The sequence below is a fragment of the Myxocyprinus asiaticus genome, chromosome 14 (genome assembly GCF_019703515.2).
Source record: "Myxocyprinus asiaticus isolate MX2 ecotype Aquarium Trade chromosome 14, UBuf_Myxa_2, whole genome shotgun sequence".
Taxonomy (NCBI): Eukaryota; Metazoa; Chordata; class Actinopteri; order Cypriniformes; family Catostomidae; genus Myxocyprinus; species Myxocyprinus asiaticus.
This window is the reverse complement of record NC_059357.1, coordinates 46,065,757-46,081,393: the sequence shown is the minus strand read 5'-3', so window position 1 is coordinate 46,081,393 and position 15,637 is coordinate 46,065,757. Positions and strand designations below refer to the sequence as shown.

At 37.4% G+C, this 15,637-nt stretch overlaps 1 protein-coding gene across 1 annotated transcript in view; it reads left to right on the top strand.

Moving 5' to 3' along the window:
- The window catches only part of LOC127452142 (BAH and coiled-coil domain-containing protein 1), a 164,665-nt gene that overhangs the window by 127,140 nt on the left and 21,888 nt on the right, over positions 1 to 15,637 (top strand). Inside the window, exons 13-16 of the mRNA XM_051717370.1 lie at positions 698 to 811; positions 6,865 to 6,979; positions 8,400 to 8,598; positions 13,489 to 13,659. Of these exons, the coding sequence (XP_051573330.1) occupies positions 698 to 811; positions 6,865 to 6,979; positions 8,400 to 8,598; positions 13,489 to 13,659 (599 nt within the window). The remainder of the gene's footprint in view (positions 1 to 697; positions 812 to 6,864; positions 6,980 to 8,399; positions 8,599 to 13,488; positions 13,660 to 15,637) is intronic.

The following is a 15,637-nucleotide window of genomic DNA, read 5'->3' as shown; positions in this document are numbered from 1 at the left end:
GACCCACTGGGAATGTGATGAAAGAAATAAAAGCTCTACTATTATTCTGACATTTCACATTCTTAAAATAAAGTAGTCATCTTAACTGACCTAAGACAGGGAATGTTTTCTACAGTTAAATGTCAGGAATTGTGAAAAACTGAGTTTAAATGTATTTGGCCAAGGTGTATGTAAACTTCTGACTTCAAATATACATATGAAAATTACTTTTTAAATGTATTCTACATAATATAATTTTTTTAATAAGTGAAACCTAAATAATGTACTTAAAAGCAATTAACTAAAGACAGTAACTGCAATATGATAATAAGAATTTCAAATGTAATGTACTAAATGTACTAAAAGGATAATTTTGATAGTTACTTTGTTATCAGATTATACCTAACACTGAAAATGGTATTGGATAAAAACCGAATATAATGCACAACTTTGGAATTCTGACTGTAAATGTTGGTTAGATACGAGCTTTAGCAAAGGGAAAGATTATATTGAGTCTTAAATTTAGGTCTGTTCCTCACACAAATCTATCATTTGACTTAGTGCATGAGTTGTATGGACTACTTTTATGATAATTGTATAGTCTTCTACAAAGGTTTCTGCAAAAAAAAATCTACTTTTGTGTTTGACTGAAAAAAAAAAAAACAGCTTATAGAGTTTAGAATGACATTTTGGATAAACTGTAAATGTTTTCCTTCAGGAAAGAGGAGACTCCACGTAGTCCTGCACGTCGAGGGCCTGGCAGACCACGCAAACGTAAATCAGCTCCTGGCCTTGGCCCCGGGACCTTTACAGAACCCCAGAAAAAAGTCAAGTAAGTAACTCCCGTTCCTCTGTCCTCCTTGCTTGTTTCTCATGCACACACACAACAGATAAACCTCCCATATCTGCACAACCCAGCAGACAACTCCTTAAACCATAAACAGGAGACAGGAGAACTCATATGACCTCACTGAGGAAGTCAAGTCATGCCGTATCTTTCCTAATCAGCACTGGACCTGAATTGCATTACATGCATTTGGCAGGACAAAGCAGTTGGCTGTGTCTTTGTATCTTCTGCACTGTATTTGGATTCACTGTATGTAAATGCATAGTCCAAGCTTGTGAGCCAGGACAGTATCTAAAATCTGTGTATATACACTGCCCTGTCAATTGAGTGCAACAGTAGGATTCTGAAAGTAAAAATCCTAGTTATTCTCTTCATATGGAAATCGACTTTTTAATGCTAAAATATAAAATCATGATCTCCGAGGTTCAGCAATGATACAGTAAGAGTATATTTTGTGTTATTTAACTGATGTTTTATATACGCAGTTTCTGGTTTAATATTTTTCCATCTTTTTTCATTTGGTTATGTCATTTGCAATGCTTCATGGGATTGTAGTACATATTTGCCCAATTCCTGTTGAAGAACTACACTATCCATAACTGTGAAGAGAGATCCACCAATCACAGTGTGTGCTGTTGCCATGAAAATGGGAATTAAGGCAAAAAAGCTTTCGAGTCATATATTTGTAACATATATTTTTTTTGTATATTTGAACATATTGCAATAAACTTAAAATATATTTTATACTTAGAATCAATGACAGCAAGTCAATGGTTTTATATTATACCATCCTTTTTTATTCGATTACCTCATTGGCTTCATGGAAAGAGTAGTTCATTATGTTTGTGAAATTCGGCTGACAATCAATTGTCTTACAAATAATTGCGATTATGGCGATTAATTGTCATACAAATTGTATTACCCATAAACCTTAAAGGAATAGTTCACCAAAAAATGAAAATTCTCATATAATTTACTCACTCTTATGCCATCTCGGATGTGTATGACTTTCTTTCTTCAGCAGAACACAAATGATGATTTTTAGAAGAATATCTCAGCTCTTTTGGTCCATACAATGCAAGTGAATGGGTGAAAAAATTTTGAAGCTCCAAAAATCACATAGGTCAGAATAAAAGTTTACAAAAAAGTAAGGTGTGGGTGAGAAACAGATCAATATGTAAGTCCATTTTTACTATAAGTTCTCCTCCCTGCTCAGTCAATCTCCACTTTCACTTTAACATTCTTCTTCTTGTGTTTTTGGTGAGTCTGTATGCATGCGCCCTCTACTGGGCAGGGAGAAGAATTTCTAGCAAAAATGGTCTGAAATATTGATCTGTTTCTCACCCACACCTATCATATCACTTCTGAAGATATGGAGTCTTATGGATTACTTTTATGCTGACTTGTGTGATTTTTGGAGCATCAAAATTTTGGCACCCATTCATCCATTGTGAGGATCTACAGAGCTGAAATATTCTTCTAAAAATCTTTGTGTTCTGCAGAAGAAAAAAAGTCATACACATCTGGGATGGCATGAGGGTGAGTAGATGATGAGAGAATTTTCATTTTTGGGTGAACTATTCCTTTAAGAAGTCATTTATTCAAATTTAACTTGGAATCATATTATAAAATAGGGATATACACTCACTGAGCACTTTATTAGGAACACCTGTACATCTACTTATTCATGTGATTATCTAATCAGCCAATTGTGTGGCAGCAGTGCAATGCATAAAATCATGCAGATACGGGTCATGAGCTTCAGTTAATGTTCACATTAAACATCAGAATGGGGAAAAAATGTGATCTCAGTGATTTGGACCGTGGCATGACTGTTGGTGCCAACAACATTTCTATTTTTGCTTATTTATATATTTTTGCCTTATTTGGACAGTAAAATGTGATTTTATATGAAAGGCACAATAATTGTGGTTATCTCATATAATCACAATCAGGTGATTATTTAACAATTGCGACGGGCCTATCCAACATAAAAGATTTTCATGAACGCTTTTGCTTCTAAACAAAATTTATAATGTTGTCATTCACCTTTGTGCTGGTTGGTTTGGTTCATGGCTTAGAACTCTATACTTAATACGTTTTTGTAATACCTATGGAAAAAAATTATGCGGAAAAAACTTCTGGAACCAAGACGGCTGTGGGCGGTCACTGTTGCACTTAGTGCAAAAACCTGTTCTGTGTCTGTCGCTGATGTGAATGGTATGACTGTCCCACAGCAGCCGGAGAGGTTCAACAGACCGTGGCTGTTAATGTAGCGCTGTGAATTCTCTTTTAATCTATTGCATTGCCAGATATGTGACAGATTCCTGTCGTTTAGCACTGAGGTCAGGGCAGGCCAGTAGAGGAGGAGGTCATGTTTACACACCACACACACACACACACACTCACTGAAATTTATCACTGTATGTGTTATTGTGTGTTTATAAATATGATACAAGTAGGCAGCTGCTTTTTGTTCTGGGAATTTTACAATAAGGTATGCAGAGTAATTACATATATAATTATTGAATAAAAATTATGAACAATGTAATTAATGTGTAATTATTTGTGGAGCTGTAATGACAGTTGCTGCTGTTGTATTTAATTATATAAACATGTAATAAGTGTAGACATCCCTCACAAAAATGTATCATGGTAACTATAATTTCAGCCACAATACCATAGTTACAGTAAAGTACAGTGGTTGTTACTACAAAAGTGCTAGTATGATGGTAGAGTATACAGATATAGTGTATACCATGGAACTGAATGATTAGCATATGCATATACCATTGTATTATCACAGCTTTACCTTAGCAACCAGTGTTGGGTGTAATCTGTTTACAAAGTATTTATTTACTGTAATCTGATTACTTTTAAAGACAGATTGTAGTGTAACACATTACATAATCAGATTACAGTTACTGACTTTCAATTAAGTTAATTAATTTTGAGTACATTAATTGGGTTACACATGTTTCTAAAATAATATTATTTATGTAGAATACATTTAAATCATTAATTATGTTTATGTTTACATCTGTTTGTGTTTCTGTGACAGCTGAAGGGATAACGACTAGGAACAAGGATGGAATTTAGACATTATTTTAAAATCATTGAACGGAAAAACCAAACCTTTCTGCAGAAATTGATTTAGGCAGTACCTTAATAGTAAAGTTATTAGTAATTGCTGTATATCTTTAATATTTCAGTACGAATTACCCATAAACATGTTGTTATACACACAACATATGAGGTATTTCCACTAACATTAGATTATTAAATATCAATGTTTGAAATGCAACCTATAGAAATTAGCTTTATACGTTTAACAAATGACTTTTCTCTTTATGATTTATGATAAAAGAACACTTTCATTTCTCAGAAAGCTTTAATTTACCCCAAAGTTTGAAAATGCCTCAAAGTTCAAACTGGAGCCAAACAACATTAATTGTATTCTACATATCAGGTAATAAATATACATTTTAGTCAAAAAGAATGATGTAAATCATTTTTGTTGTAAAGTTTGATTTGTTGTGTGACTGTGTTGAATTTCTGTAATTAGATTCAAATTCCAATTTAAGCTGCTCATGAATCAAATTCACACTTATGAGTTCAATAGAGGCAAACTTGTGTGCATGTGAGTGTTTTTGCATTGACCGTATAAAGGAGGGAAATGTGAGTAGTAGCATTTAACAGGCTAGCAGACAGATTCTTCATTGTTGAAATTCACACTAGATTTTCTGCTGTTATGCTGTTTTGGTTTGTTTTATGATCATACATGTTGTCAGTGCTGGTGTTGGACTTGTGGGTATCTCAGAGTGACACTGCATCGTATAATGAGACGCTGTTAAAAGACAGAATTCAGTGGTTTTCTAGTGCTGGAGACGCTATGTGTAAAGATATGCAATTGTTACTTGCTGCTTTCTATTGAGCGTCATGTGATTGAGGGCAGTGGGTCAGTAGGTAATAACTCAAGCTGACTTCCTGTATGTGTGTGTGTTTGTATCTGACGCGTGTGTCTGTGCCTGTTATACCTTATGGTGATAGAAACCCAATGTGTGTGTGTGTGTGTTTAAGATAGACAGAGAGTTGTGTTTAATTAGCCGCCGTAAGCGTGCTCCGAGAGGGGACATGTCACGTTGTGTTTGTCAGTTCGTGTCACGGTAGGGTCTACCTCACGGGGCCCAAACACACTCAACGGCTGCCTCTGTCCTGTCAATCACACACACATTCTTGCACACACACACATGCATTGCTACAATATAAAGGCACTAGTAGACACAGATGCTCTCCCAGCACAAAACGCAGCCAGTCTGATTGTATTCCTCAAAATAGGGAATAGAGTGCAACAGTCTGGTTTCAGAAGTAAAAATTCTATTCATTTTCTCCAAACATGAATAGATTTTTTTATGATAATTTATAAACCTTTAAAGACAGATCTACCATGAGCTCTGAAGTTTTTAACGGTAGATGCTTCTGTTGAAGTCATCAGTCCACATTATTTCACATTATTTCAAAAATCATGCATAGCAACAAAAACAAAGTGCGCCAAAAGAGCTCTGCAGCAACCACCCAAGTTTCTGTCCTTATATGCTTTAACTACTTATATATTTCTGTATATCTGAATACTTTGCAGTAAACTCAAAATATATTGTTTCTATACTTATAATCAACAACTTCAAATTAAGAGTTTTATATTTTTACATTGTTTTTATTTTAATTTCATTATTCGCAATGGGATTGTAGGGATTGTAGTTCATTCCCTAGTTAAATACTTTAAGTTCACAGCCTTGTACCTTTGTATATTTGGTTGATTTTCAAATACTTGTTTAGCTTCAAATCAAGGTTTGTAATGTTGTGATTCTCCTTGGAGCTGGTTGGTTTGGTTCATGGTTTACAACTCTTTTATGAAGTATTTTATGACATCCCTATGGAAAAAATTAATGGGGAAAATGCTTCCAAAACCAAGACGGCTGTAAAGTGAGCAGGCACTGTTGCGCTCTAATGCGTTATGCAAATTGTGTTCAGCACCAATTTGTGGGCGTGTTTGCGGCAGTAACTGATTTACATAATTCCTTTAGTGAATCAGGTGCTTAAACAGTGCAGACAGCATGTGCAAATGCTATCAGTTGCCACAACTTACTTTCAGTGAGTTCCCCCCAGAGATTTTTATATGAATTCAAGTGATCCCATCAAATTCTTCCAAGATCAAACTATGCTTTGATATGCTATCCACATTAATTTGACATTGCTATACTCTTACTGCATGTCAACAATAATCTCATTTGCTCAATCTCATCAGTTACTAAAATGAAACATAACTTAGACCTCTATTGAGTTTCCTGAACAATGAAAGAGTGATCTCTGAGCAATAATATTTTATTTTGGGATTATGTAAACTGAAAAACATTACAGCAAACAAAATCTCAATCAAACAGTCTCTCATGTTATGTCTAACAGCGATTAAACAATGCCTTTCCAGCTCATGTGATTGACTGCACACTAGCGCTTTGCCCTGCTAGAGGGTGGAAGGTAATCTTTTATGTGAGTGCCACCGTCTTGTGTTTGTGCAGTCTGATAGGCAGGTTTCCAGGGAAATTCAAGGAAATTCTCTCCCAGCCCTCGTTCAGAGCCAAGAGAGTTTGCACTGCCTCGCTGATATGGATATACAACCACGAGAGCTCTGGTATTCACCCAGAACAATAGTGTCAAATACAAACGCAGTGCGCTCAAACAGCTCGCTGTGTCTTTTCAAAGATGCGGGCCCCTCTTTTGTAGCAGGAATCTCCCCTGGTAGTTCACGCAGGGCTTTTTATCCAGCAACTGCCCTTGAACAGTGGCAGGATGGCCGTTTGATCGCAGTTCCTCAACTGTGAGGTGTGGAGACCACATTTTTTTTTCTTCGCAGGCATCGATTTGAGACCGCAGAGAGGCTTCTGAACCTAGTTCTCTCTCTGATCTCTCTTTTGCTTCCTCCTATCGTACTGCCATTGTTAGAGCTGAACTGACAGTCTCTGCTGTTGTTTGATTGACAGGTTAGTGGGGGCGGGGCTAAGTCCACTGGAGGAGGAGCAGCAGGGAGGTGGAGACTCTCAGAGGAAGAAGAAAAAACTGTCCAGTAGAGGTTTTGGCGGTCTTAACTCTGCACTGGTCAGTATCCCTGTGTTCCTTGTCTCTCTCATCTCTTCAACCCGTCTCGACTTAAAATTTTATTTTCTCATATTTTGCATTCCTTTACAATAGTTTGCATTCCCTCGCAATATGTTTTGTGTTCCCTCATAATAGCTTTGCGTTCCCTTGCAGTCATCTCTTAATAATTAACCAATAACCATGGTTTTACTACAGTAACTGTAGTTGAACAATGATAGGCACAGTAAAACCATTGTAATAATACAGGAAAACCAAAACTTTGGAAATAAAATCACAATCATTGAAATCGCAAAAAATTATTGCAAAAGGAACGCAAAACTTATTGAGAGGGAACGAAAGCTATTGCGACAGAATGCAAAACTATTCTGTCGCAGATATCAGTATTTTATAAAATACTGATATCTCTGCAGAACAAAAATGGGGGTTTCCCAATCAATGAGTGTTTTTTTAACTGTCTAATTAAAATAGGGAACCTCTATGTGAGCTCAGACAACATTAGCCGCTTTTCAACTATCGGCCAGTGCAAGCCAGGGCTATCAGCTAGCCAGCCGGGGCCAATAGACGCAAGGCCAAAAACTATCTGCGTTCCCACCATCGGGCCAATAGCCCCGCAGCGTTGCCCTAAAACCCACCCTTAATATTCGCCCTGGTGCCAACGTCACACACCCCGCCCATTTCAGAAGCAAGAGGGAAACTCAAGCTGAGGTATCCTGTTATCCTGTGATCTAGTTATCTAGAATATCGAGTTTATATCATTTGTAAACATTACCCAGCTAGCAAGATAAATTAGCATTGACAACTCACCGACTGTAACTGCCATGGTGTCCCGAGTGGTCTCTCCACTAACAGCGGGACGATGTCCCAGCACACCGTCCATGATCTCGAACCATGGAAAGTTCTTTCTTTGGGTACCGCTTTGTCCATTTGTCCGACGGAGTTATACTGTACCCGCAATGTTTTAATTTTGACCAAACCTGTACCGTTGGCAGCTGGATACACAACCTGGCAAGTTCTGTGAAACTCCGCCTTTGACATTGACCCCTCATTAATCCCCAGTTAGCCTCAATCGCCAGGTGGGCTTGTTTGGCCTCAGTCCCCAAAGGACATTGACCGTTGGCTCCAAGAAAGCACCAAGGGGGCACGATGAAGCCCCGGAAGTGACAGTGGGAATGCAACTGGTCCGATAGTGGAAACGCGTCTATTGAGGTGAGAAAGGTACTGGGAACCGACCACTCGATTTTAGAAAATAAAGCGGTTGAAAAACGCCCACCCCAAACGCCTTATACTTCCTTTAAGAGGGCCCAAGACAGTACTTGATGTTGATCATGTTCCCTCAGTGTGTTGTCCTCTGCTCTTTTGCTTGTCTTAATATTTTTATCCTCTTTTTCACTTTCCTAACTATTCTCTTGTTCTTTCTTAGATGAAGTCACAGTGTTGTCGTAAGAGCAGTCTGCATGGTCAACACATTAATCAACTCAAGCAAAAGATTGCAGGTGGACAGACCACCTCTGGAGCTATGTCCCAGGACAGGGAGTCTTCCTCAGCCTCTAAGAGTAATTCCAAAGCAGATTCCATACACCTCAGCACAGCCAATGAATCTGAGAGCCTAAGCGATACAGGTACAACTCCTACATGATGCCACTGTGTCTTATCATGTGTCTCACATTAAATTTACTGGCTAAAGACCTTTGCACACCAAACACGAAATTTTGCCGTTTTTCTCGCCGCGATTAACACTTTTAATCAAAATAAGCGATTCCTATGAAGCGATTCACACCTGGAGTGAACATTCAAGCTTCGGCAAAGCGAGGTTATTATTTTACGGTGAGTGTGTTGTTTTTTTTTCTTCGCCCGGCGATGAAATGCCATGACCAGTAAAATATGAGCTTTGGATCACGTGTCAGGAGCTGCTGCAGTTAACTACACCAGCACAACTGGTGGCGCTAGAGCACAGAAAGCTGGTTTGACCACCAACATTAAACGCTGAAGTAACTAGACAATCAGTATTGTTCCAATTGACAACATTTGTTTTTTAGCATTCATTATGTGTGTGCATTACGCAGTGATTTTATTGTAACACAAGTATGTGCAGTATGCGTGGCAGTGGCATATAATCAGATAACATTTTTAACAGTTAATATTATTTTTTACACTTGATTCTTTCTAATCACCCCTCAAACTTTGTACACATGATATACTGTCAGTCAACTCCAGCAGGTAAACTGAAATAGTTTGTGAAAGTGTCTAGAATTTTTTCTTTCTCGTTGAGCAAACTCAATATCATCATCGCTGCTGCAGTTTGTAGAGAATCCTTTTTCTTTTTTCGATCTGCTCTGTAGAGAAATCACTTGCTTGTCTTCCGTATTGCAGTTTCATGGTTATTTTGGAAATAAGTATGTGACAGGTCTCAGGTCAGTCCCAAGGAAAACGAAGGAAGCGGGAACCAGCTCACACTCTTTAGCGTCATTTATTATAGGTCGCTTTCCAGTGCACACACCAACACAAAAACACTCAGACGCTCAATAATAAACACAAAAGCAATTTTCCTCTTTAACACAGACAGCATCGTCTTGGGACTCTAGCTCCTCTCTCTCCCTCCACCGTGGCTCTGGCTGCTCCTTTATCTCCCCACAACTCTCACTGTTACACAAAACAGCTGTCAGAGATGATTTCCCACAGGTGACAATCCTTACCGCTCTCATCTCCCGAACTTGCTCTCCATTCACAAACCGGCGCCTGACCATGCCCCCACCACCACAAAGTAGTTCTTCTCATCCGTGATAGGTGAAGGGCAGACCAGCTGCAAGGTGCTTTGCGCCTCCTACCGTACCGGGGTAAAATTTCTTGTCAATTAGCGCTACCTATTGTAAAGGTGTGAATATGATAATGGTGATCATTCACCTCACTTTTAATGTCATAGGCCATTTGTGGGTGATATGTTTTGGATTATCGTGACTCCTCTGGCGTGCAAAAGCCTTGAAGGCTTCTACACACTAGCAGAGGTGGGTAGAGTAGCCAAAAACTTTACTCAAGTAAAAAAAAAAAAAAAAATTACTAAATTAGAAGTAAAAGTAATAATGTTAAAAATTACTCGAGCAAGAGTAAGAAAGTACCCAATAAAAAAAATACTCAAGTAGTAACTAGTTACTTTCACATATAACATAATGGATTTTTACTCTCCTATTTTCAAGTACATGATACACATTTAACATGCATTACAGAATTATTATTATTATTATTATTAATAATAATAAAACTATTATGAATTTTATTGTTAATAATGGAAATTGTCATCATTCACCATCATGTTGTTCCAAACCCATGACTTCTTTCTTCCATGCATCAAATTAAAGGGAAAGTTCACCAAAAAATGTAAATGCTCTCATTTTCTCACCCTCATTCCATCTCAGATGTGTATGACTTTCTTTCTTCTGCAGAACACAAATGAAGATATTTAGAAGAATATCTCAGCTCTGTTGGTCCATACAATGCACGTGAATGGTTTGAACTTTGAAGCTCCAAAAAGCACATAGAGGCAGCATAAAAGTAATTCATATGACTCCAGTGATTTTCAGAAGCATTATGATAGGTGTGGGTGAGAAACAGATAAATATATATAACTTTATAATATATACAGTCCTTTTTTTCACTATTAATTCTCCTCCCTGCCCAGTAGGTGGTGATATGCACAACGAATTGAATCACCATACACAAGAAGTATATGAAAGTGGAGATTTATTAGTAAAAAATGATTTAAATATTGATCTGTTTCTTTCCCACACTTATCATATCCTTCTGAAGACATAGATTGAACCAGTGTCATTTGAATTCCTTTAATGCTGCCTTTATGTGCTTTCTGAGCGTCAAAGTTTCATTCACCATTCACTTGTATTCTATGAACCAGCAGAGCTTAGATATTCTTCTAAAAATATTTGTGTTCAGCTGAAGAAAAAAAAAACCCACACACATCTGGGATGTCATGAGGGTGAGTAAATCATGCGAGAATAAGGATAAGGAGTTGTTAGACAGAATGCTAATGTTAATCATCATTTACTTAAACTGCATGTTTTTTTTCCCCACTCAATATTTTGAAAGGTAATGGTGACTGAGACTGTCACTCCCTAACATTCTGTCTAACATCTTTTGGGTTACACAGAATACAGAAAGTTTCACTGGGTTGTAAGAAGATGAGGGCAGGGAAATGATGATTTAATATTAATTTAAGGCTGAACTATCACTTTAAGGATGCTTCTCAGATTTGGACGAATCTGTCAGTTAGAAGTTTGGAAACCTTTTTCTAGTAATTATTACGGTAAAAAACATGAACAATGTCACACAGTCCCAAGTTATATATAATGTTTAATTATACACTGAAGCAAGATCATGCTTTATTCATGCCTTCTGTGTCATTTCACAGCTTTTTACGTCCTGCGTGATTTTAGTTCAGTAACGCTCCAGCATTTTCAGTGTCGAAAGAATTTAGATAATCGGTTCTGTACACTAAGGGTAAATTGCACCTTATCTCTGTGTTTGGAAGATTGTTGTTCATAAATCAAAGCCGCCCACATCTGTCAAACGCTGTGTACGTGCCAACCTTGCACGTGCAGAAATGCTCACAATCGCTATCGGCAGGGCATAACATTTGCACTTATCGTGGATGTTTACAAGGATTTATACAGTAGTCACTGATATGTTGCAGCACTGATATAAAAATGTAAACTTAGAAACTGCGGACATAAGAGCTCACAGTTACAGATTCACGCTGAAAATGAATGAGACATGACACAGAGCCCACATTTCACAATCTCTAAAACTTACCTCATCATGGAGCTGCAGTTTTAATCTTGAAATATATCCTTGTCTTGGATTGAAGAAATGTTTGTTTGTGTGCTTGCTGCTGTAGTGTTGAACTCGACTCGAGTGACAGCGTGCAGTTGTGAAGTTCCGCTGTCGTAAGAGTCCCATTCAAAAATCTCAATAAATTACGCATTTATTAACACTTATTAAATTATAACCAGTAATGTAATGACTGGAACACTACCCATTGTAACAAAGTAAAAGTACATTTTTTTCATCAGACATTTACTTGAGTAAGACTGAAAAGTACCCACCATAAAACATACTCATAAAAGTTAAAATTTTTTCCAAAGAGTTACTCAAGTAAATGTAGTGGAGTAAATGTAGTGCGTTACTACACACCTCTGCACATTAGATAAAGAAAAGAGGTCTATTAGCATTCCTATTCATCTCAAGGGTAGTTGCCCCCATAATGGTGTAGCTCAGGGTCGGATTGGCCATCGAGAGGGGCTGAAGTTTTTCTGGTGGGCCGCTAGCAAGCCGATGAATGTTATGATTTAAAAATAAATTAAATAAAAATAGTCAATTAAACAAATAAATCCTTTAACATTTTATATTATTATTGTACAATATTTAATAAAAATAAAAAATAAAAAAAACAGTCCTCATAATGCATCATTTCCCAATGTTTCACATGCCTAGCTTTGTCATCATTTAAAGATGTTGGATTTGAAGAAAGACAATATTTTTGCATCCTTGCACTAAAATAAGCTAAGCACAGCACCACAAAAAGAGCAGAATGCAAGTGTTTTGAGATGTGTTTTAAGACCTTCAACAAATTACATACATAAACATAATCTATATAATTCTTAGAACACTATTCATACAACTTTTCTTTCTTCCAAGATAAAAATAAATGAATGAAATACACTTTAAGCTATAACAGAAAGATGCATTTTTAACAGTTGAAGTTCTTTTTAACTTGATATATAACTTGTCAAGTTGGCATATAAAAAATGAGACGCTCCTGCACAAGACGCTGAAAAAACAGGGAAATGCCACACAATGGTTAAAGAAAAGCAGGTTTACATAGGAAAACAATTGAAAAACAGTGCGGACAAATGCAAAAATGCATTCTAAATAACTTAAAAGCCTTCAGCTCTTGTATAAAGATAAGCAGCCGAGAGAAAATCCAGAGGGTAAATTAGGTTGTGTTTTGTAACAATTTTTGTGAATTGTCGACTCGTCAAATTTAATCAGTGTGTCATGACACACTGACCGATCGGTTCTATTTATGCACAACGTAGTTGATGAAACTCATACAGATCAATAATAATAATAATATAATTAATAATAGATATCTATGATAAATCCTGAATTTCTTGGTCTCCCAATCCAACCCTGGTGTAACTAAAGCATCTACCAGCAGGGGCTAACTGCCCATGCTAACTAGACAAACCATTTTTAAGAGTGAAATTATTTTTAAGTCTTAATGACGCAACAACCGTGCCGTGAGACAAGATGCGACGGCCAAAGATATCAACATCTGATACATCCCTAGTAATTTGTTGACTTCGCAGTAAAAGTTAAAGATTTTTGGTAATATGATGGAGCATCACTTTTGCAAACCCTTGCGATTTTACTCTACATCCTTGTGACACACCAGCCCCTGATGTAGAATGCAAATGATTGTGTCTGACTTTCTTATCCAGGCACCAGTGGGGACAGTGGGGCTCAGGAATGCTGGAAGAGACACGAGCCTGCATCCATCAAACGAAGCAGGAAGAAAAGTTCTGGAACAGCAGCATGTTTGCAGGGCAGGGGACAGGAAGTGAATGAGGATGGGGAGACGTCCCCCCCAGAGAGCGAGTCCTCTGAGCAAGGTGAGTGCCAATGGCGAATGAAAATATGAAAAGCTTTTTTGATGTTTGTAATGCACCATAGTTATTCAACACTCTTGCTCTCTCTCTCAAACACACAAGTGCAGTCGTTCTCAAAAATTCCAAATGAACATGTGTGCCCCTAATGGTAGTGAGAGGAGTTGTTCATTTTCAAGCAAGAAAAGGTGTGTGTTACGTTAGTTATTTTCGTGTAGCCAGACTTTTGACTAAAGAGCGAAACAGTGCCCGCCCAGTTTTTCAGCCATCTTGCTTCTGGAATACTTTTCCCATTCATTTTTTCCATATGGATTTCACAAAATTCTTCACAAAAGAGTTTTACGCCATAAACCAAACCAACCAGCTCCAAGGTGAATCACAACATTACAAATTTTGACTTGAAGCAAAATAGTATTTGAAATTCAAGGTACAAGAAGGTACAAGACTGTGTACCTAGCATCTTTTATGAGGGAATGAACTACACTCCCATTAATCATTGTGAATGACATCATTGGAAATTGATGGAAAAATCTAAAACTATTGATTTAAAGTTGTTGATTATAAGCATAATATTTTAAGTTTATTGCAGTGTTTGAGAGTGTAGGGAGAGCGACTTGATTGTGTCATTCACAGTGTGTCATTGTGGTCACTGCAGAGCTCTTTTGATGAGCTTTGTTTGCCACGATTCTCTGATTGGTGAATTGTTTCCCTTCAAGATCATGGATAGTGTAGTTCTTCAATTGAAATAACGCAGACTGATGCTTCAACAGAAGCATATACCATCGATTACCAATCTCAGAGCTCATGGTTGGTCTCTCTTGAAAGGTTTAAGTTATTGTTAAAAAAATCAATATAGAATATTTATGGCCAGACTGTTTCGCTCTATTGGCATAAAATCTGGTTACATGGTGTATTTCATTTGGGCTAAAAACCATTCACTTAACCCTTAAACTCTATGGACCCGCCGGTTGCACTATATCACGAAAAAAGTTTGCATATAAAACGTTAAAGTTTCCATATACATAAGTCAGGCATATAAGGTATCATTTGTTAGCTTAGAATTTAAAATTTTCAGAGATAACCATCACTTCTGCATTTATGGTACATAATATAACAAAATAATAAAAAAATGTAGTGTCACAAATGAGTGCCCCCTGGAAGTAAAGTCTTTCACATAGCACCTACATGGACAAGTCAGAAATCAAATAAAAGCTCTCATTCTCAGGAATGTGACTGTACACTTTATTTTGTTGCCCTAATACCACATTTCGAAATATTTTCAAAAGAATCACAAAGTGAAATATGATTTCTGAAAGTCATCAAATACAAACTTCTCTTTTATGCTCTGAAAACTGCTGCTGTGAGCCCCAAGTAGCCAAAAACTTTATATCTGCTTTTACCTTAGGCTGGGGTTTCTCAACCACTGGGTCCACTTTTGGGTCATGGATCATTGTCTGCTGGGTTGCGAGATCTTTTCTGTCATGAATACAAATTACCAACTAGAAGGATTGAACTGTACATTTCCAATGTTTGGGGCAAAATTGACCTCTATTGTCGAATCGACCGTAAGTCAGAGGCTGCATTTCTCTGATGTTAATTATTAGCTGTCCAATCACAATAATCCATAAATGCTACGAATCGTTCTTTTTGGACAAGGTCTCTTTACATAGCGTTGCATGTGCTAGCAGCGCTACACAACACGCGGCACGTGGGCCGCATATGGCCCTCAAGCCATCTTTTGTGGCCCGTGTTATGATTTCATCATAAAAATATATTTATCAGTAGCTTACCAAATGTACATGAATTCAGTTGAAGTGTTCCTTTATTAGAGGGTTTACGGTAGCTCTCTGAATGGCTGAAGCACAGTTCGAGAGGGAAATAAATTGCAAAATGGTGAAACGAATGAAATAAGCAACAAAGAATATCTGAGCACAGCTGATGTTTAATGAAAGCGGTGGTCCGTCAGCGGGCGCGTTCATAGAAA